Source organism: Parus major, chromosome 13 (genome assembly GCF_001522545.3).
Source record: "Parus major isolate Abel chromosome 13, Parus_major1.1, whole genome shotgun sequence".
NCBI classification, from domain to species: Eukaryota; Metazoa; Chordata; class Aves; order Passeriformes; family Paridae; genus Parus; species Parus major.
Window position 1 is genome coordinate 3,508,119 of NC_031782.1, and position 19,504 is coordinate 3,527,622.

General features: G+C 52.7%; 3 protein-coding genes across 9 annotated transcripts; 2 read left to right on the forward strand and 1 right to left on the reverse strand.

The window, feature by feature from the left end:
- Positions 1-400: 400 nt before the first annotated feature.
- Positions 401-7,176, forward strand: KIAA1191 (KIAA1191 ortholog). 2 transcript variants are annotated; one of them, XM_015641643.3, is made up of 7 exons: positions 403-534; positions 611-801; positions 2,106-2,229; positions 3,427-3,551; positions 4,691-4,797; positions 5,100-5,236; positions 5,436-7,176. In XM_015641643.3, the coding sequence occupies exons 1-7, from the start codon at positions 507-509 to the stop codon at positions 5,642-5,644; spliced, it is 921 nt and encodes a 306-aa protein (XP_015497129.1). In that variant the 5' UTR covers positions 403-506; the 3' UTR covers positions 5,645-7,176. The 2 variants fall into 2 exon arrangements, with proteins under 2 accessions (XP_018863700.1, XP_015497129.1); XM_019008155.2 differs by lacking the exons at positions 5,100-5,236; positions 5,436-7,176 and adding an exon at positions 3,836-4,032 and having other exon boundaries at positions 401-534; positions 4,691-4,788.
- Positions 6,427-15,847, reverse strand: SIMC1 (SUMO interacting motifs containing 1). 6 transcript variants are annotated; one of them, XM_015641633.3, is made up of 11 exons: positions 15,674-15,847; positions 13,619-14,338; positions 13,249-13,469; positions 12,598-12,667; positions 12,067-12,212; positions 11,473-11,637; positions 10,873-11,001; positions 9,769-9,925; positions 9,609-9,693; positions 8,401-8,518; positions 6,427-8,286 (listed from the first exon to the last, which is right to left on the reverse strand). In XM_015641633.3, coding segments are annotated over exons 1-11 (1,914 nt in total). In that variant the 5' UTR covers positions 15,776-15,847; the 3' UTR covers positions 6,427-8,285. The 6 variants fall into 6 exon arrangements, with proteins under 6 accessions (XP_015497119.1, XP_015497116.1, XP_015497117.1 ...); XM_015641630.3 differs by lacking the exon at positions 8,401-8,518 and having other exon boundaries at positions 6,427-8,301; positions 13,249-13,466; XM_015641631.3 differs by lacking the exon at positions 8,401-8,518.
- Positions 15,848-15,867: 20 nt separating this feature from the next.
- On the forward strand, positions 15,868-19,203 carry THOC3 (THO complex 3). Its single transcript, XM_015641469.3, has 6 exons — positions 15,868-16,092; positions 16,471-16,627; positions 17,329-17,533; positions 17,836-17,997; positions 18,087-18,187; positions 18,504-19,203. The coding sequence occupies exons 1-6, from the start codon at positions 15,910-15,912 to the stop codon at positions 18,665-18,667; spliced, it is 972 nt and encodes a 323-aa protein (XP_015496955.1). The 5' UTR covers positions 15,868-15,909; the 3' UTR covers positions 18,668-19,203.
- The last annotated feature ends 301 nt before the right edge of the window (positions 19,204-19,504 follow it).

A 19,504-nucleotide genomic window follows, 5' to 3' on the forward strand; every position in this document is an offset into this window, starting at 1 on the left:
TCCTGTAGGCAGCGTTAGTTGGAGCAGGGCCATGTGCTGCTTGGGAGAGGAAATGGGAGGGCAGCAGAGAGGTAACCCTTTCATTGACAAGAGGAAGGAGCAGCAGTACAAAAGTTGTCTCAGCGAGACTGCCACGTACTCCTGTTCCCTGATGGGCTTGCCAGATTCCAGGATTGGTTTTCCAGGACCTAGCGCCCTGCGGGCTGACCCAGCAACCTCCTGTCCGCAGGAGGACAGGACACGTAGGCAGAACACAACCTCGGCCGTGGGTGCGCTGGGGACCCGCCGCGACCCCGCCTGTCCGGTAAACCCCTCCTTCATCCGAACTACACCTCCCGGCATACCCCGCAGGAAATCACCACATCTCGCGAGACAGCGCCCCTATAAAAGCGCCCCCTCAGCTGTGACTGACGTCTGGCTGTGGCGGCTCGCGGAGGCTCCGGTATGGCTGCTCCGGGCCCGGCCCTGGCCCTGCTGCTCCTCGCCCAGCCCCGCTGAGCCCCGGTATGAGCTCTGGGCAGCCCGACGCTCCCGGTAAGGTTCCCCACGCGCTCCCCCCGGCCTCGGTTGGGCGCGGCGGCGGGCGCTGAGTGCTGCGCTCTCTCCGCAGCGCTGGAGCCGGGCAGCGGGGCCCGCTCGGGCAGGATGTCGCTGCCCCTCGGCGTCCCACGCCGCGCCTTCAGCTACGATGATGCTCTGGAGGACACGGCGCCCATGACACCGCCGCCCGCCGATCTGTGCGCCAGCGTGCTCTGGAAGCAGCCGGTCATCCCCGAGCGCAAGTACCAGGAGCTCTCGAAGGTACGGGCCCGGCTGGCCTCGGCATGTCCTTGGCTACCCGCAGCACCTCTCTCCTGGCATTGCCCTTCTCCCAAGCATGCCACCCGTCCTTACACCCCTCCTGCCTGCCTGGCGCTGCCCCCCTGTCCTCGCAGCAGGAGCCTCGGGAGGGGCTGGGGACAGAGCCCGGCACTGCTGCCTGGCTTTGCTCCGGACACATGGAGGTGTGGGTGGGACAAGCGTGTGCTGAGCGTCCCCTCCGTGTTTGTGGTTAAAAAATCCCCAGCAACCAGGTGTAATTACACTAGAGCATGAGGGTGGTTTAGGTTGGATGTAAATCCTTTACAATAAGGGTGGTGAGGCACTGGCACAGTTTGCACGGATGAACTGTGCCTTCCCCATCTCTAGAAGTGTTCAAGGCCAGGTTGGTGAGAGCTCTGAAGAAGCTGCTCTAGTGGAAAGTGTCCCCCCACCATGGCAGGGGGTTGGAACAGGATGATCTTTAAGTTCCCTTCCAATCCAAACCGTTCTGGGAATTCTATGCTTTGAGTGCAGGACCAGCCCTTTTAAATTTGGGAACTGTTTTCTGAGTTTGAAATTAAGCTAAATGTTTTTGGATGGAAGTCTGTAACTCTGCATCTCTTTGGGCTTGACCTCTGCTTTGTACCTCCTTGGTTTTTAAATCTCTTACGGGAGACAACCAAAAGTTGTGGTTTGGTACAAAAAGTAAATTCTCCAGTCAGGGAACTCCCATTTTGGGAGGATGAAGTCAGTGTTTCATATGATATTTTGTTTTCTACCATTTCTTTTCTGTTTCTTTGCTGGAGTCTTGTGGTCCGTGGTAGAACTATGACCACCGGGCAGACTGAGCAAGAAACATGTAAGGAATGAGGTAGGAAAACAAGGTGTTCACTCCAGGCTCTGCTCTGTGGCTGCCATTCTGTGAACAGCTGGTGCTTGAGCTGCCTGTGGAAGGTTCTGTCGGTGCTTTTGTCCAGTTGACCTTGAAGTCCAGTTTGCATTTAGGAGAGCAGATGTTCTGGTTTCTTTCCTGTTGACCTTTTTGTACTTGGACTAACAGCTTGTTTGCTCTGAGCCTGGCAGGTTTTCAAATGTTTTATGCAAGTTGGTTGTTCATTGCTATGAATTCTAAGGTTCTGAACATTGAGAAGTGCAGTGAGCGCAGTGGAGGGATTTCTCCCATGGGACGAAGGTTGGCTGCCAGAGCAGCATGGTCTTTTCTCACTTGTGTAGTTAGAGATGTGTCCTGGCCAGGTGCTGAGATACCTTCCCATCTCAAACTGTCCTCTGCTGCTTCCCCACAGGATGAGGAAGGGGATGCCAACATGAAACCTGTCATAACTCCTTCATCGTCCACAGAAAGTGTGAACAAGGTGCCTGTGGTGAAGGCCAAGGCCACTCACATCATCATGAATTCCCTCATCACAAGTAAGAACTCGCCTCTCACACTCTCATGTGTGGGTTGGGCACTGAGGGTACTCCAGCTTGCATCAGCCTCAGGGTAACTCCTGGGGAACACTTGGGTTCAGGCTGGTTCTGCTCTGGTGCTGTGTGAATTTGGTTTTTTTCAGAGGATGTTTCTAGAAGGAAGCAAGGAACTGGGGAGTAGGCCACATGTGGTGCTTCTGTGTTTCCAGGGGCGGGGGGAGGAGTGCAGAGTTTGTTGTTTGCTTACAGGACACTGCAGTCCATGTTCCTGGAGTGAAGAGGTTGCTGCTCTGTTTGCTTATTAACTTGCATTTTCTGAATGACAGGCAGAGCTCTACCATTAACCCAAGAAGTGAGGAGAGCTGACATGCTTGCTAATGGAGCACTTGCTGGCATTTCTGTTGTTAATAGCAGGAGCTGCCTTGCTAACTGCATCACTTCAAACATAAATCATGATGCTTTAAAATAAAATTGAGTCTGTTATGTTTGCAGAGAAGATGTGCCCTTTTGCAGTAAGAGGAATTATTTCTGTGTTAATCTGTTCATGCTGCCTCTTCTTTCAGCATCTACAAATAACAGGGATCTGAAAATAACTTTAAGATGAGAAGTGTTATCTGTTCTAAAGAAGACAATGGGCTTTTCCACTGGAGTTTTTGTGCTCTGATTCCTTTTGACTTTTCCCCTCGTTCCACTAGAGAGTGAACATCTTAGGCTGGGGTTTGGAGGAAGTGTTTGTTTTTCAGAAGTGATGTTGACATCAGTGTATTAGATGCTGGCTCTAGCTGAAGTAGCTTATTTTACCTGATCTAAAATCACTGTGACTCTTTAAAACATGATCTGCAAGGCTCCCTTGAATGCAATGGGCCACTTAAAGTGCCCAGCTTATTGGGTTCTCTTAGATTTATGAAGCTGTGAGTAGGAGTGATGCAGTGTCTGAGGTGAGATGGGATTAATTACAGGTGTTACATTTGTGATTTATCTGGTGATTTGGGACAAATCACTGCTCATCTGACTTAGCCCTGTGTCTTAGGGTATTTTGTCAAGTCAGAATATCTCACCAGCTTCATCTTTCTCCCTCAGCTTGTTACTATGTGTGAATGATGAAAAAAAGGGTTTGAATTCAGTTGTTGGAGCTGCGTTTGCTGGAACTGCTTGTGGTGGAATTTCTGCGTGAATTTGTGCTCTTGTGTATTCCAGAGCAGACTCAGGAGAGCATCCAGCGCTTCGAGCAGCAGGCAGGGCTGAGGGAAGCTGGCTACACACCCCACAAAGGCCTCACCACTGAGGAGACCAAGTACCACCGGGTGGCTGAGGCAGTCCACGTAAGGCTTGTTTTCCATTGCATTTCTCTACGTGTCTGGTTTAACATTTACCTGGTGACATAACTTTTGGAGCGTGTTGCCAAGACTTTCCTTAAGCTGCTCCTGAAGGCTTCTAGCTCATATTGTAGTAAAGTTTACCCACTTTAAAATAAAAGTTAACATTAGCCTTTGTAGTTTTGAAACAGCTTTTTTTTTGAAATCAGTTACATTTCACTGTCATATCTAAGTGGGGACAACCCTACGCAATCTAACTTCTTGCTGTGCTTTTGATTGGTGCCCTGCAGTTGATTTCTGCAACTGTGTGTCCAAAGAGCACTTGCAAACTGTGCATTTCCATTGTGGAAGTTGCCAGATGTGTCTTACTGAAAACAAAAATCTTGAATGAGCACATAACTGTGGGCTATCAAGCTCTTAAGAAAATTCTGCAGTTGAAGTTTGATAATCAGCTCTTCCAGGGTCCTCCCACGAGGCCAAAGTTTGAGTAAGTGCGTTGATGAATTGCATTAGTGACGCTTGAATAGCCACAGGAAACATTACAAGGTACCCTGTGTATTTTGTGTTTGAACTGTAACTGCCCTTCAACTGACTCCTTCAAAGTTCAGCTTGTACTGTCCAGTTTGTAATAACATCGGTTTGCATACACCCAGTTCCTGTTTATTTTGAGCCCAGGTTCATCTCTGTTCCAGAGCAGTGATTCCATCCTGATGCACACTCATTTCTTCACAGCATATGGTATTCCTGACCTTGTACCTTCTGTGAGAACTGGTCTCACCCTCTTCAGAGGACTGGTGGGACTGAAAGCTTGGTTGCTCTGAAAAGTGTTGGAAACAAATGGGTGTTAGGGCATTTAGACCAGTTACCAGGTAGCTGAAGTGAGCTCTTCTGCATCCACAACCTCACTATGAGTTCTGATGTTCCTTCCTGTAGCCTGAAGTGAACTTTCAAAACTCTTGTGTTTGATGTGGAGAGAAACTTCAGGAGGTGTATGCAGATATTGTAATACTGGATACAGCTTTAGGTGTGATGACACTTTATTTTTCATCACCTGTGATAGAAACAATTGTCTGGTTTGGACAGTAAAACTGGGTATTGTTCCTTATGTCCATTGTTGCTTCTGTTTCTCTTGCCTCTCCTGACAGAACCTAAAAATGCAGAATGGAGACGCAACAAAAGATGACAAACAGAATTCTTCTGCTCAGTCCACTCCAAGCAGCACTCCCCACTCCTCCCCCAGGCATAAAAACAGGTACTTTGCCTTCTTTGGTTTCCTAAGGCTCCTGAGGTGGGACCTGCTATAAATAACCATCATAACCTGTGAGGGACCCTACAGGGTGAAATTTAGAGCCTGATGAGGATTTGTTTGGATAGATTCAAATATTGGAAGCCTGTGGAACTTGAGCATGCATATCTTACCCTGGGTGGTGACAAACCTATTAAGATTTCTTAAATTGCCCCTTTTAACTACATGAAAAATTCCTGGCATAGTGGGGTCACTTGAAGTATTTACTCTCATGTTTTAAACACCTCAATTTTTTTTTTTTTCCTTAGGGGCTGGTTTAGTCAGGGATCCTCTACTTCTATCACTGGCTCAGACTTTGCTATGGATGGTGGTGGGGAGAGATTGCCATCTGAAAGATGGAGCTTTTTTGGACCTAGAGCTGTCCAGAAATCAGCCAGTGATGCAGGTAAGTCACTGAAAATCTGCCTTGCCAAGAGCAAGGGGGGAACTGTCACAGAGCAGACTTTCTGGCTCTTTCTGCAGTCTTACCCTGCTGGAATTTGCATAGACTGTCTGTGGTGCTCAGTGTCAGACACTGCTGGCAGCAATAGGAAATGGATTTGACTGGTTTTCCTGGTTTTTACTGTGATTTATTTTTTTGTCAGGAGGATTTACCATTCAGTCCTATAAGGGTGCCCAGAAGCCATCCCCAATGGAGCTGATGCGTGCTCAGGCTACAAGGATGACAGAAGATCCAGTCACCTTCAAGCCACCTAAAATGGACATTCCAGGCACAGATGGGAGGAAACAATCTCCACGTTCCCACAACATCAAACCTCGGGATCTGAACGTGCTCACTCCCACTGGGTTCTAGAGGAAAGCTTCCAGTGTCTTTAGCAGGCTACAGAGTGTCTTAGGCTCTGCTTCCCTGTCCCATGTGCTGCACTAAAGTAGGAAAGTCTCCCTTTCCAGCACTTCATCTCAGAAGAAGAAACAGTTGTGATTGTCCTGCTAAACCTAGTCTTGGAAGAACTCCTGCACCTGTCCTAAACCAATGTAAACCATCTTGTCTACTGCACTGTACTGGGCTGCCAGGCTGCTCTGGATGTGCTTCCCAGTACACCATGCCACAGTGAAACCCTGAGCCATGCTTTTTTGGGACAGGATTCCATGTGGTGTGTGAGCACCTGGCTTGTATGCCTGAAATCTGTTTGTCTTGTCCTGCTCAGTGCTGAAGGACCCACAGGAGGACTGGTTTTGTCAAGAGATGGAGCAGAAAGTGATGTGAACAAGCAAGGACTGACAGCTGGACCATTAACTGCCAGAGAGAAGATAATGTGGTGGGTCAGCATAAATGTGGCACTCCCTCACTATTCAGTGTGATCATGTTTTTTGTTCTTGGGATGTTTTTTAAAGGGAAAAGGGACTACTAGTGACCATACTAAGATGGGAAAGGCAGGGAACAGAATCTAATGGAGCTTGGAAGTAATGAGGAGGAATTCCTTTTCTTCCAACTCATGTTGCTCTAAGAAGGTGGAAGTAACCAAAGTTGGTGTGGCTTGAATGAAGTAGTCCTCTCTTTGTTCTGTAAAACATCACTGTCCTGTGTTCTAGACAGCAGATTTGCAGGTGCTCTGGCACTCTGGATGCTGTTTGATTTGTTTTTGTTGTTTTTTTTTTCCCTAGAATCGTGTAGAATGTATTAGAGACTAGAAACACGTCTCAGACAGGGTATTTTATCAGCATTAAGTGTGTTCTGCAGGGCTGGGGGTGGACTGAGGGCAGACCAAGGCTAAACATTCCTCCCTGCTAAGGTACAGCTGGATGTGATCCTTGACCTGGTCTGAACCAGTTCCTGGGAACAGCTAACACTGGCTTTCAGGAAAAGTGGAAGGAACTCCTGGCTACTATCTAATCCCTTAAGCATGATAGGCAGCACTGCTCTGTAATCCTCACCTCTGCTGTGGCAAATGGGTCTCCTCAGGTCTTCTCTTGATCTCACGATTGTGTAGCAGAGTCCCTCAGCCAGCAGCAGCCTTGTGTCTGGAAGCTTCTCTGTTGCCAGAACATTATACAGAGGTTACTTAACAGGTGGTAAGTGTTGAGCTCCAGGGTTTCTGCCTTAAACCAAACACTTCCTGGAGGGTGAGACAGGGTTGGCTCCCTTGGCTGGCTGCTGGCCCCTCTGAAGCAGCACATTTTGTAGCACTGCTTTCTCTCAAGCTTCAGCAGCACTGCCAGTGATGTGTGGAAGTCCCCTACCCAAACCAGCAGTTCTGTCACCACTCATTTGCACCTTGGCAATCAGGCTCTTATTTGACATTAATTTATTTGTTGACTGTGTTCACATCTCCTAATATGTATGTTTGTTTTTGTTACAGAACAATAAAATCCTTGTGGAATGGAGGTCCACAGTGTGTGTTGGTGTTGACAGAGCATCTGTGGGAGAAATGTGGGACTGTCCAGTGAGTGTGGGGTCAATGCTCTGGTGGATAAGGCCCTGGCAGCACCTCACTAGGGTGAAATATTTGCCCACAAACTGCCCTTTCACAGGGAGACTGGGTTTACAGCTAGGCTCAGTTGTGTCTAAGGGCTTGTGCAGATAAAACTAAACATGAAGTCTTTGTGTTTTCTTCAGCAATCTAAATTCATGTTCCTGAGATTTTGTCTCTTGTTGCTTGTGTGCTGTTACCACCTGTACTGTGGAGGTGGAGGCGTGGGAACTAGGCTGATGTTTCCCTAGAGGTGTCCAGTTCCCCTCTGGAAAGTCACGGTTTGGTGCTGTTGTAGTGTTTTTTAGCTGCCCTTTAAAGTACTGCTGCTGGAGCACATGATTTACTGGGGCTGGGGAAGTCTGAGCTCTGAATGCTGGTGTTCCCTGTGCTCCTGGAGTGTAAGCTGAGCTAAAATTCATGGAACCAGATTCAGGCACTGAGGTACAGGCTGCTGCTGTGGTCCTGATTACACAGGTGAATCTCACAGTGTGGGAAGGCTGGGGTTAAAGCATGGCCTTGTGTGATCTGACAGAGCTCTGGACTTGCTTTGGGCAGTGCTAGCACCAAGACAAAAGATTCTTAGCAAACATGAAAGGAATATATTTTTTAAACTGTACAAAGTGCTTTGTAAAACTGCACAAGGTAAACTTGAACGGAAATTCTAAGACAATGTAAACCAAACATCTTTCAAAAGAACTGTATAAAGCAACCCCCATGATGCTGAGATTGCAGCCTGAGATGGGGGGGTTTTATATAGAGAACGAGAACTTCTGTCCTCCTTGCTGCAGTGGTTGTCTCCATCAGGCAGCAGTGACAATGCAGAACAGCTCCTGCAGCATGAACAATTTCTCCTGGATTTGTGGGGGAAAAGGCTGCCCCAGGGTCTCCTGCATTCTGCTGATGAAGTCGTTCATCTTCAGCTGAATGTCCAGCTGGCTGATGTCATCACTGTCCTGGAGCCTGGGCTTGGCCTTCTGAGCAATCAAACCCATCCGGTCACTGATGGAACTCCGCAGGTGCTCTGCAAGAGGAAATGCTGTGGGGAGAGGCACCACCCAAAGGGCTGCCTGAGCTGCTGGGACGGATCCCAGTGTGCCACAGGCAGTGCAGGAAAAGGGGCTGATCCTCTTGTTACCATTGATGGTTCTGCAGAAGACTTTGGGAAGAAGGAACTGGCACCTCCTGGAGCTCATTCTGCATGCAGCGAGAGCCCAGGGAATGGGGAAGGGGCAAGCTTGTATAACCCTTGTCATCTGTGTGAATGGCAAAATTGGCAGCTGCTAAGGAGTCTCCAAAGGGCCCAACAGTGATTGCCTAGGGCTTCAGGGACAGTGAGACTTCTCATATATGATGTGGGATTCCTCTGTATTCTTTCACAACAGCCTTAACCATGGGCTGAAGCACCTGAAGTTAGGAGACTTCTGGCAAAATACAGAGTTTCAAAGAGTCTTTTGTGACTGCCACTCTCCTGGGGTCAGAATTGCTGCTGTTTCCATGGCAGCTGTGGGTGGTGTTCCCTGCACAGTTTACTAAATGCTGAAAGTGTCCTGGTTGTCCAAAGGAGGACTTCAGAGATGGTGAGGGGTCTAGAGGGGAAGCCACATGAGGGGTGGCTTAGGTCACTTGGTGTGTTCAGCCTCGAGGAGACAGATCAGACCTCACTGGGGTGTACAGCTTCCTCAGGAGGGGAAGCTCTCATATCTGTTCTGTAGGACAGTGAAAGGACCCGAGCAAATGACTGGAGATATGCAAGGGAGTTTTACACTAGCTGTTGGGGAAAAGGTCTTCCCTCACAGGGTGGTTGGGAAGTTGTTCAGTGAGGTTGGTCCCTCACTGAACAACTGGGAACAGTCATGGCTCCAAGGCTGCCAGAGCTCCCAGAGTATGTGGACAACTCTCTCAGGCAGAGTGGGATTATGGGGGTGTCTGTGCAGGGCCAGGAATGAAACTCAGTGATTCTTGTGTCTCTCTTCCAGTGTGGGATATTCTATGATCCCTTTGCCTTCTGCTTTTCATCCTAAACCACCCTATTCTTCTACCCACTGTGTGGCAACTTAGACAACAGTGGGTACAAAGCACCTTCTTGTGTACTTTCCAGTGCTGGGAAGTGCTTCCTTCCTTTAAGAAGTATTTTGTAAGGGCTAAACTTGGCAAATCAAGGTGGGTGCTCTGATTGATGCAACATCACTTCTTTGACTGCTGGGAATAGTTACCATCATGGATGGAGGCACACTAAGATTCAGTGGCTATGAGTCCAAGGGTGATGAGAGGAGGAAGAGGAATTTGGCTCTTCTACTACAACCTCTTGATGAGACTGTTAGGGCCAGAACAAGCACTGCTTACCCAGTTTTACACTTTGGTAACTCAGCAGCAGCAAACTCAAGTACTGCAGCATCTCATCCCACCTTTGCCACGTTGCTGTTTCATCCTAGGAAAGGAGACAGTTTCTGGTTGTTTGTTTTCTCAGAGGAAAACAAGTCAAAGGAGAGGTTGACCTGGATACCTGGAATTGTGGCAGCAGATAGGAGTGGCTCAGGAAATACAGGATCTTGTCCAGAGACATGGCTGAGGCTGTGGGCACATCACAACTGTGCTGGAATAACAGCTCTAGCAGTCTGCAGCGCAGGAGCTGGCTCTCCATCGTGTTTAATAAAGCTTCCCTGCAACACAAAAGGAATTTACTTTGGTTGAGACATCACAGCCTGACCAGAGACAACTGTTCCAGCATGCTCCTGCTGTGCTGCTGACCTAGTGCAGATGTGGGGTGACTGCAGGGGCTGCCCAGCATGCTGTGGAAGGAAGATGTGTCTCTCACCAGATGTGGTGAGAGACCTGTTATGCAGCTTGGCCATGGCTGTGTTTTCATCCTCAGGTGTGACCTGCAGCAGCTGGCAGTGAGTACAGTCTCTAAAGCAAACTGAGCTGCTTCATTTCACCCTGCCCAGCAGCCTGTGTGGCAATGGCTCATTCCTGCTGACCTGCAGGAAGCCCAGCCAACCGAGGGTGATGTGGGGTCAGGGGTAGACAGATCTATCTCTGTCCTGGGCAAAGTGACAGCTTGGTTAGAGTCAGTTTGGCTTGGTTATACCTGGTGTGTGCACAGTTCTGCTGAAAGGGTGTGAAGGGCTGCTTGCTGGGCATGAAACACTTGGGGGCCTAGTGGTCTCTAGCTTACACTAGAGCCAGTCATGCCCTTGTGCTTTGGCTTCAGATTTGCATTTCTTCAAGCAAACAAAGGATGTCAAGGCAAAGCTGTAGGAACTGCATCATATTTCTGACTACCTGGTTGTCCATGGGAATCAGTGATGTCTTTGCCAGTGCTTGGCTGTGCTGATGCACAGTGCTGCTTTTCAGACCCTCTTGACAGTTTTAAGGTCACAACTTGAACAAGTGGGAGAATTGGCTGTTCTCAGCACCACACCACCTGGGTGTGTTTTCACCTGCTCAGTGGTGATGTTGTATCTCCATGGGAGACACAGCCATGCTCTTGCTGGCTGGTCTGTCCTTCTATACCATGTAGAACTTCACACATCCAGACTTGGATATTAATGGGGAGTAAGACCATTGTTGACACAGGCAAATGCTGCCTTGCACATGTTTGTCTCACCTTTGGCTCCTCAGGGGGATATTCAGTATGAATGGGAATATGTCGTCTGCAATCTTACGGGAGCTGCAGGTGGGAGATCTGTCCACTTCCACTGCCATGGACAACATCTGCTGGAGCAGGAGCATCGCCCTGGGTGAGAGGGACAGTCAAAACAGGGAGACTCTGCCCCTCAGCTTGCCAAGCATAACTCTTTGGGATGGTCCCTATTTCAGCCTCATGCAGTGAGGGACATGGGAATGCAGTGGGCCAGGTTTGGTATCTCCTGGTGGCTTCTCAATTTGATGCTTTTGCAAGCAAAGCTCATCCCCAGATTGACCCTTGGGAGGTCTTGGTGGCTCTCCTGAGTGTTGGAGCAGCATGGGGCTGCCTGAGCTATGGGCCACGAGCTCCAGCCTTACACTACATGCAAAAGGATGACACAGCCAGTTTCCTACTAGGTGAGAGTGTTTTGCTTACCAAGTCTTTAACCCAAAGAACCAGTGAAGGTGGTCACAGGTACAGCCTGGCTTCCCTGAACTGACAGCGAGAGAGAGACTCTGGCTTCTGCCTGACTTGGGACCATGATAATGCCAGCAGGGAGTTTGGAATTCTGGAGCTTACTTTTGGGCAAAGAAAGCTGTCTGAGCCTGGTCTGTCTGAGCTGTCTGAGTGCTGGTCAGCCTTGGTGAAGATGAGCTGTGTTCAGCCCCGGCTTCTTGCAGCTGCTCCCGGGGCTGGGAGAACCCGACTCCTGTAACTGCTGCCACCAACCACTTGACCACTTCCCTGGGACAGAAACAAGAATTTTATTTGGGATGTGCCTTGTTTTGTTGTGTTCTGACCTCCAGATGCACTTGGAGCTTGAGGAAAGGCCTTGAGAATGAAGAGTATGTTCCACCTACTTGGGACAGGTTAGGCTGTAGCTCTGTTGAGCAACTCAACAGAGGAACTCTCTTGATTTGTACACTTGCCTACAGGACTGCCTCCTTCTCAGTCCTGTCCTGAGCAATGCAAATCTGACCTGGAAAGGCCTTGCATCATCTCTGGTGGTTTGCTTTTGTAAATATTTTCTTAGCCCCTATAGTTGGCCTGACACTTCCCTTTGTCTCTCAAGTCTGCTTCTTGGAAAGTCTGTAAGTCTGGTGTCAGACAAGTGTTCCCTGAGCCCCAGCCTCTCAGCTTCTGGTTAGAGAACAAGGAACAGGTGTCCCTTACTTGACATTGTTGAAGCACAAGTCACATGAAAGCACTTTCTTGGCAATTGACATCTGGAGCTGCTGTAACTTCAGATGGTACTGGAAGTCGTCCTCTAGGGTCTGTACCACGTACTGCAGGAAGAGGAGCCAGCCAGGGGGCTTTTCCTGGGGGCAGATGGAGAGCATGTGAGTCTGGTGGGGCCACAGGCTTAGGAACACCAGGGAAGCTGGTTGTCTTGGGAGTGGACTGATGTAGGAGGAGTAGTTGTAGGAGGAGCTGCCTAGCTCAGGCAAGACCCTGAAGGGCATTGCAGTAGTGCTGTGCCCCAGAGGGGGTTTATCTGTTGCTGTGCCTTCTTCACTGGGACACCTTGCCTAGAACTGTGCAGAGGGCTAAGGGAGCACTGTGGATAAATGTGGGATTCTGGCATTCACTGTTGGACTGGCCAGCTCTGCAGCAGAGCAGAGCCAAGCACTTAGGTACCGCTCACCCTCAGGCAGTGTGTGCTGGATGATCCCTGCTCTGTGTGACACACATGGTGCCAAGTACCTGGTCCTCCATGATGAATTGCACCAGAGTCCAGTCCCATCCCACTGTGGCGATGTTGGCTGGATGGAGCCTGCAAGGACAGCCATGTCCATTTGTGCTGAACTGCCTGACCATCTGGAGGAGGCACAGCAGCCCCTTAGCCCTTCCCCACCCACTCCCAGCCCCACTTCCTCAGGTGCCTCCCCTGCCTTCTCCTCTCCATCTCTGCCCTCACCCCTTCTCTTCCCCATAACACATTAATTTTTTGGAAGCACTTGACAGGGGCTATACCCCATGTAGATGCCCAGGATTCCTATGCCTGTGGCCTCATAAAACATTGTACCTCTCTGTGGGAAGCCCGAGGGAACTGAGGGAGCTGCTCCAGCCAATGCTGGCACTGCTGCCATGTCACAGCAGTGCAGAATGAGACCTGTGCTTCAGGGCAAGGCAAACACACTCTTCTGACCCTAAGGGCTCCCTTGTGTCACAAGCTGTCCCTGACCCACTCTCAGAGAGCCCAGGGTATGCCTGTGTTTTCAGGACTATCTTGGGTTATAGGGGAAATCACTCCCTGTTCTGTGGGTGAACATCACAGAGAATAACCCTTATGCTGAGCAGACCCCTGGGAGCACCTAGCCAGCCCCAGGGCCCCGGGACAAGGGGAACACATACATTTGGATCTTCATCAGCAGTGTGTAGATGTCATTCAGGATCTCCTCTTCCTGGTTCTCCAACAGCATCTGTTTGATCAGGTGGGAGATGATTTCTTTGGGGGGACGGTGCTGGCAGGAGACAAACTCGTTCAGGAAATACAAGGTACCCTCCAGGATGTTCTCTTCCATGGTGGTGTGTACCATGCTCAGCTTCCCTCTGGAGATGAACCCATGTTTCTGCTGTGTACAAGGCAAGAAATTGAGTGAAAGCTCCCCTGACACAGAGGAACCCAGCTGTGATGTGGGCCCACTGTGAAATGCAATAACCAGAGCCCCCAACTGCCTGGCAAAGGACAAGGGGAGCAGGGGCTGCTCCAAAACCTGTTTACCTGCTGTGTTTCCCTGTTAGGTGCTATTCCTTGGAGGAAGAGGTGCTGGACTCCACTCCTGCTGAAATTGTGCAGTTTGTCCAGCCAGGCCTTGCTGTCAGTGTCAGTCCTGGCTGGGGTGGCTTGCTGGATTGGTTGGTGTGCTGGGAGGTCACCAGCTGCTGGCAAAGACCTTTGGGCCTTTCCTGGTGTTGAAGGAATGGTTGGGGCAGGGCTAAGCCTTGGAGGGAGGTTCCTTTCCTGGCAGGACTGTGGAGGATCTTCCTCTGGGTCATCAGCTCTCCAGCTGCTGTTGCTCTCCAGGCTGGGGGGAGATGGGGACAGGCAGCCTGAGTCTGACTGCGAGTCCAAGTCGCTGTTAAAGGTTGTAGTGCTGTAATCCAGCTCTGAGCTCCAGCTGTGGTGCCTAGAGACAGGAGAAAGGCAGCTGCAGTTCTCCATGATTTCTGCTGTGCCCATGGTGGAACTGAGCTTCACAGGAGTGCTGTGGTATGCTGGTGCAGGGTTTGGCTCTGCCACTGCCTGCATTTTCTTTTCTGCAGTGGGGCAGAGCTGGGGATCAGACGTGTGTGCTGCTGGGGTAGTGTTTCTGGGGTTCTGGGCAGCACCGAGGGTGGAGTGGAGAGGGCTGCACATGTCCTCAGTCAGGTCGATGATGGTGAGGCTGCTCAACAGTGTCACATCTGTGTTTGTGTCCTCACACGTCAGGTCAATGATCTCCTGTGGGGACAGAGCAGCAGTGTCAATGTCCTGTCCTGCCAGGAGCCTGTGCTGTGGTGCACTGTAGCCCCAGTCCAAGAGGGAAAAGGGTACCAGCCTAGAAAAACAGGGGCAAAGACCCTTCTGCTGTCCAAAGGGGCCTGTGGCCCAGAGCTCTGGGGCTCAGTCTCCCCTGGCAGCACAGCTGAGCCTGAGCCAAACCCAGTCTCTTCTTTCCCACTCCCCCTCAGGGCTCGTGTCCTTGTGCCTTGGCTCAGAGCAGACCTGGCTGCCTGCTCAGCTCCTTCCCTCAACAGGGAAATGCCAGTCCTACTGCCATGTCCAGAGAGGGCAATGGAAGCACACGGAGCTCTCCTGTTATCCAGGCACCTGCAGGAAAAGCACAGGATCCAAACCCTGGCACCCCTTCTGTGGCACATCACCCACTCTGGAGGGCAGGAAACAAAGCTGCACTTTTGTCTGTGGCACCAATTGGAGCTACAGCAGCCCTGAGACTTCAGGGACTCCCGCCCAGGCCTCGCTGGGCGAGGCAGAGTCTGAAGGGCAGCAGAAGCAGGCAGGGGAAGGCAGCTGTGCCTGCACCAGCAGCAGGCCAGACACTGCACTTCCCAAGCTTCTGTCGTGCCCAGGAGGAGTCAGTGCCCGTTTGCTCTTGGGGAAAAAAAATCCACCTCAGCACCTCAAAGCAGGGAACACGTTTAGAAGACGATTTAAATCCACTTTTCCCCATCCCCGACTCAGACCTGCTGCCTTCTCCAAAGAGGTGGCAAAGCGCAGCGGGCTCCGGCACGGCGGAGGAGCTGCGGAGGGCGGGAGGAGCGGGGCTGCCCCCACCTCAGGGCCAGCCTGAGCCTCGTGCCCCGAACCGCCGCCGCACGGCCCCACCGGCCCCACACCCGCCGGCCGAGCGGGCCGGGCCACAGGAACGGTACAGGGCCGGGCCACAGGAACGGCACCGGGCCGGCAACCGGACCCCGCGGGGCTGAGCCCGGCAGCGCCCGATCCTTCTCGGGGTGCAGCGAGGGCACCGCGACACTGCATGGCAGGCACCGGGCTCTTTCTAAGGGTACACGGCCAAGGGAGGCTGGGACCCCTGCGGGGGGCGTGCTCCTGGAACGGGGCTCTGCCGGCGGGAGGTGCCCGCGGGGCCCCGAGCCCGGCTGCGAGGAGAGTGGGAGGTCCAGAGGATGCCGCTGGGGCGGGACGGGACCGGGAACACACGCCTGCCCCCGAGGCTGCTTTCAGAGCGCGGCTCCCATCCCCGCCCGCCAAGGCAGCGCCGCCATCTTTGTGTGGGGCACCGGCGCCGTGCCCGGCGGGAGCCACGGGACTCACGGCGGAGGCGGACAGCGAGTGGCGGGAGCGGCAGGGCTGGAGCGGCGGCGAGCGGGGGCCCTCCGAGTCCGAATCGCTGACGAGCACCACGCTGTCATCCATTTCGGCGGCGGGCGGCGGCTCCGCTCCGCCGGCGGGGCCGCGCCGGGCGCGGGAGGGCGGCGGAAGTGGCGTCAGGCGCGGCGCCGGGGTGGGGCCCGCGCGGGGGCGGCGGTGCCGGTGGCGGCGGCCCCGCCATGGCGCTGTCGCCCTACGTGCAGGCCATGCAGGAGCTGTTCCGCGCCAACACGCGGAGCCGCGAGTTCCCGGCGCACGGCGCCAAGGTGCACTCGGTGGCCTGGAGCTGCTGCGGCCGCCGCCTCGCCTCCGGCTCCTTCGACAAGACAGCCAGCGTCTTTCTGCTCGAGAAGGACCGGCTGGTGAGATCCCCCGGCGTCGGGCGGTGCGGATCGGTACCGGGAGCCCTTGGGCACTCCGGGTGCGGCTGCTTGGGCTGGTGTGTGGAAGCGGTGTCCCGGTGGTCGGTGCAGGCCCTGGGGGTGGCTGCTCGGTGTGCACCGGAGCAGGAGCATCGCCAAGGACGGCGCAGGCCGGGTCTGCGAGCCGGGAACGGAGCTGGTGCCAGGCGGGGAAGGCGGCGGGGATTCTGTATCCTGGCCGGCCGTGGGCCGGGAACGTGACTGCGCTGGCCTTGGGGCTCCTGATGGATCCCGGCGGGGATGCAGCGTGCTGGGACGTGGGGCAGGAGCGGGAGCGGAGCCAGGCGCATCCTCACGGCGTCTGCCCTCTCCCCCCAGGTGAAGGAGAACAACTACCGGGGCCACGGGGACAGCGTGGATCAGCTCTGCTGGCACCCCAGCAACCCTGACCTCTTCGTCACAGCGTCAGGGGACAAAACCATCCGCATCTGGGACGTCCGCACCACCAAGTGCATCGCCACTGTCAACACCAAAGGTGAGTCCCTGCCTTCCCAGGGCACTTCCTGCAGTGGCACAGAGCTTCGGACCATTCCTGTGGTTATTTCTGGTTGGGACATCTCTGCTAAGTGCTTTATATTTGTCACTCATCATGTAAGAGCTGCTTTACTGTGGGTAAAAGGACTGGTAGAACTACTGAAATATTGCGCTGGCTGTTAAAATGTCCTTTGTACTTGTCTCTGGAGCCAGTGGGCTGTGGGGCTGGAGACTGGGGAAAAGCGTGTTTAAGAGAGCCATGGTGGAAGTAAAAGTTTGTGTGGATTCAGAAAAACAATATGAATTCATGTGCTGCTTAGCCCAAATACCCTCTCTGCTCTTGGAAACGCCCAGTTTTGAGTTGTTTGGGCTGGGAATGGCATTGTAAGGATGTGTTACAGTAACCTGCCATGTTCTTACCTTTATTCAAAGGTACTTACTTTTGGCTTCTGCTTTTTCTGGATCTCAGAGATGACTGGATTCAGAGGATCTTTGGCTTGACCTTGTGTGCTGATTGCTGTGGTCCCATTTTGGCTGAAATGGGGCATGGCATATTGTTTTCAAGCTGTACTTCTCACAAGTTTGGTTTTGCTGGGTAGCTGCTGTGAAGGGTTTGTGTGTTAGATTGAAGAACTGGCAGTCTTTCCCATTTGGGAATGGTTTGGAGTGGAAGTGGGACCTGCTGCCTTTTTGTCCTTTCAGGTGAGAACATCAACATCTGCTGGAGCCCTGACGGACAGACCATCGCCGTGGGGAACAAGGATGATGTGGTCACCTTCATTGATGCCAAGACACATCGCTCCAAAGCTGAGGAACAGTTCAAGTTTGAGGTGAACGAGATCTCCTGGAACAACGATAACAACATGTTCTTCCTCACCAATGGCAATGGCTGCATCAACATCCTCAGGCAGGTGCCCGTGGCTGCTGGTGGGCCGGGTGGCTGGGCTGGCTGCAGTAATTTGCTGCTTTTGGGAAACCTGAGCCCCACATCTCAGCAATCCCTTGCCTTCTGGTGGGAATGAGCTTGCCTGGAGCTGAGGTTGTCACAGTGGTGGGCTGGGCTGGGCTCCCTGAAATAGTCCCTGATGCTTTGCCTCATTCACTGGACACTCAGTGTCTTCTGCCTTGGCAGGGTTTGTTTCCTGTCCTGCTCTAGGGAATCTCTGTGCTTCTCTCACTGCTTCCTGCCCTCTCCCTTCACCTCCACAGCTACCCAGAGCTGAAACCCATCCAGTCCATCAATGCCCATCCTTCCAACTGCATCTGCATCAAGTTTGATCCCATGGGGAAGTACTTTGCCACAGGCAGTGCTGATGCATTGGTCAGCCTCTGGGATGTGGATGAGCTGGTGTGTGTGAGGTGCTTCTCCAGGTAGGTAGAGCTGTCCCAGAATTGTTTTCCCCCCTCTCTGGGGATTGTGGTGGCAGTGCCTCACTGTCTGTTCCCCTCGGTTGCTGCAGGCTCGACTGGCCCGTGCGGACGCTGAGCTTTAGCCATGATGGGAAGATGCTGGCCTCAGCATCAGAAGATCACTTCATTGACATTGCTGAGGTGGAGACAGGTAATGGTTTTATTTTGGGGAACAGCAAGGAGGGAATTGGATGGAGCTGGGAGGACACAGGGAGAATCTGTCTGCTAAGGAAGAGCTTTCCTGTGCAGAGCAGAATGCCATGAGGGGGAGCCTCTGCCTCAGTAGTCTGTGGCAGACATTCCTGTCATGTCCATACCTTGTCACTGGGTGACTGAAAGGCGCTGGAGCAGCGTTTGTGCTGCCTCTCCCATTCACTGAGGGAAGCAGCAGGTGCTTGGCTCTGGGGAGGTGAGCAGCAGAGGGGGCTGGAGGCTCTCCAGGCTGACATGGCTCCTTTTCCACACAGGAGAGAAGCTCTGGGAGGTGCAGTGTGAGTCCCCCACCTTCACAGTGGCCTGGCACCCGAAGAGGCCGCTGCTGGCCTTCGCCTGTGACGACAAAGATGGCAAATACGACAGCAGCCGGGAGGCTGGCACTGTCAAGCTTTTTGGGCTCCCCAACGACTCCTGATGAAGCTGCTGCACCCAGGAAGGCAGCACCTGCCTGCTCTTGGGGGTGGGAGCTTAGATAGCATAGGTTGGGCAAGGAGCTGGCTCATCTCCTTGCCAGCCTGGCAGGCTGTGAGCTAGGGCTCAGCTAGTGTCCTGCTCTTGGGAGCTTTTATAAACAGGCAGCTGTGTGCTGGGGAAAACGGGGGATGCTGGAAGGGCCCCCCCCTCTGCTGCCTCCTCTCTGGGGCGTGTGGGGCTTGTTCCAAAGGCAAGTGGCCAAAGAAAATCAGTCACTGAAGGTGGCTGCTGAGGAGCCTCCCTCCCCGGCAGTGATGGGATATGTGACTGTCCCCTTGTCCCCAAAAGCCTGGCAGCAAGGGCAGCTCTGAGAGCACAGCCTGGCTCTCCCCCTCCAGACACCCCATGTCCCTTCCCTGTGCTGGGGCAATGAGGGGAGGGTGGGGGTTTGAACTTGTAGATGTTTTCCCAGCTGTGGCTTTTTTAAATATTTGTGGTGTCTTTTTCTAATTTTGATAAATCCTCTTCCTTAACGAAGGTGCCTGTGGCTATTTGAAGGGGAGGAAGGGGGGTGCTGAGCTACTCTCCCTTCTCCTGCCTCCTTCCCTTGGCCATAGCAAGGCAGAGGGCTCTGTCGAGGATTGTCCCTCTTGTCGCCGCTGCCTGTCCCCGCTGTGTCCCCTGTCCTGCGCTGTCACCACACCAGGGGGCGCTGTGTCCCCACGCTGGGGACAGGTGACAGCGGGGACACTGCTCAGCTGGGGACATGGAGGACGCTGCCACCAGCCCCGGGTACAGCCCTTCCCCTGCCAGAGAGCGCTGTGGGGATTTTTCCCCA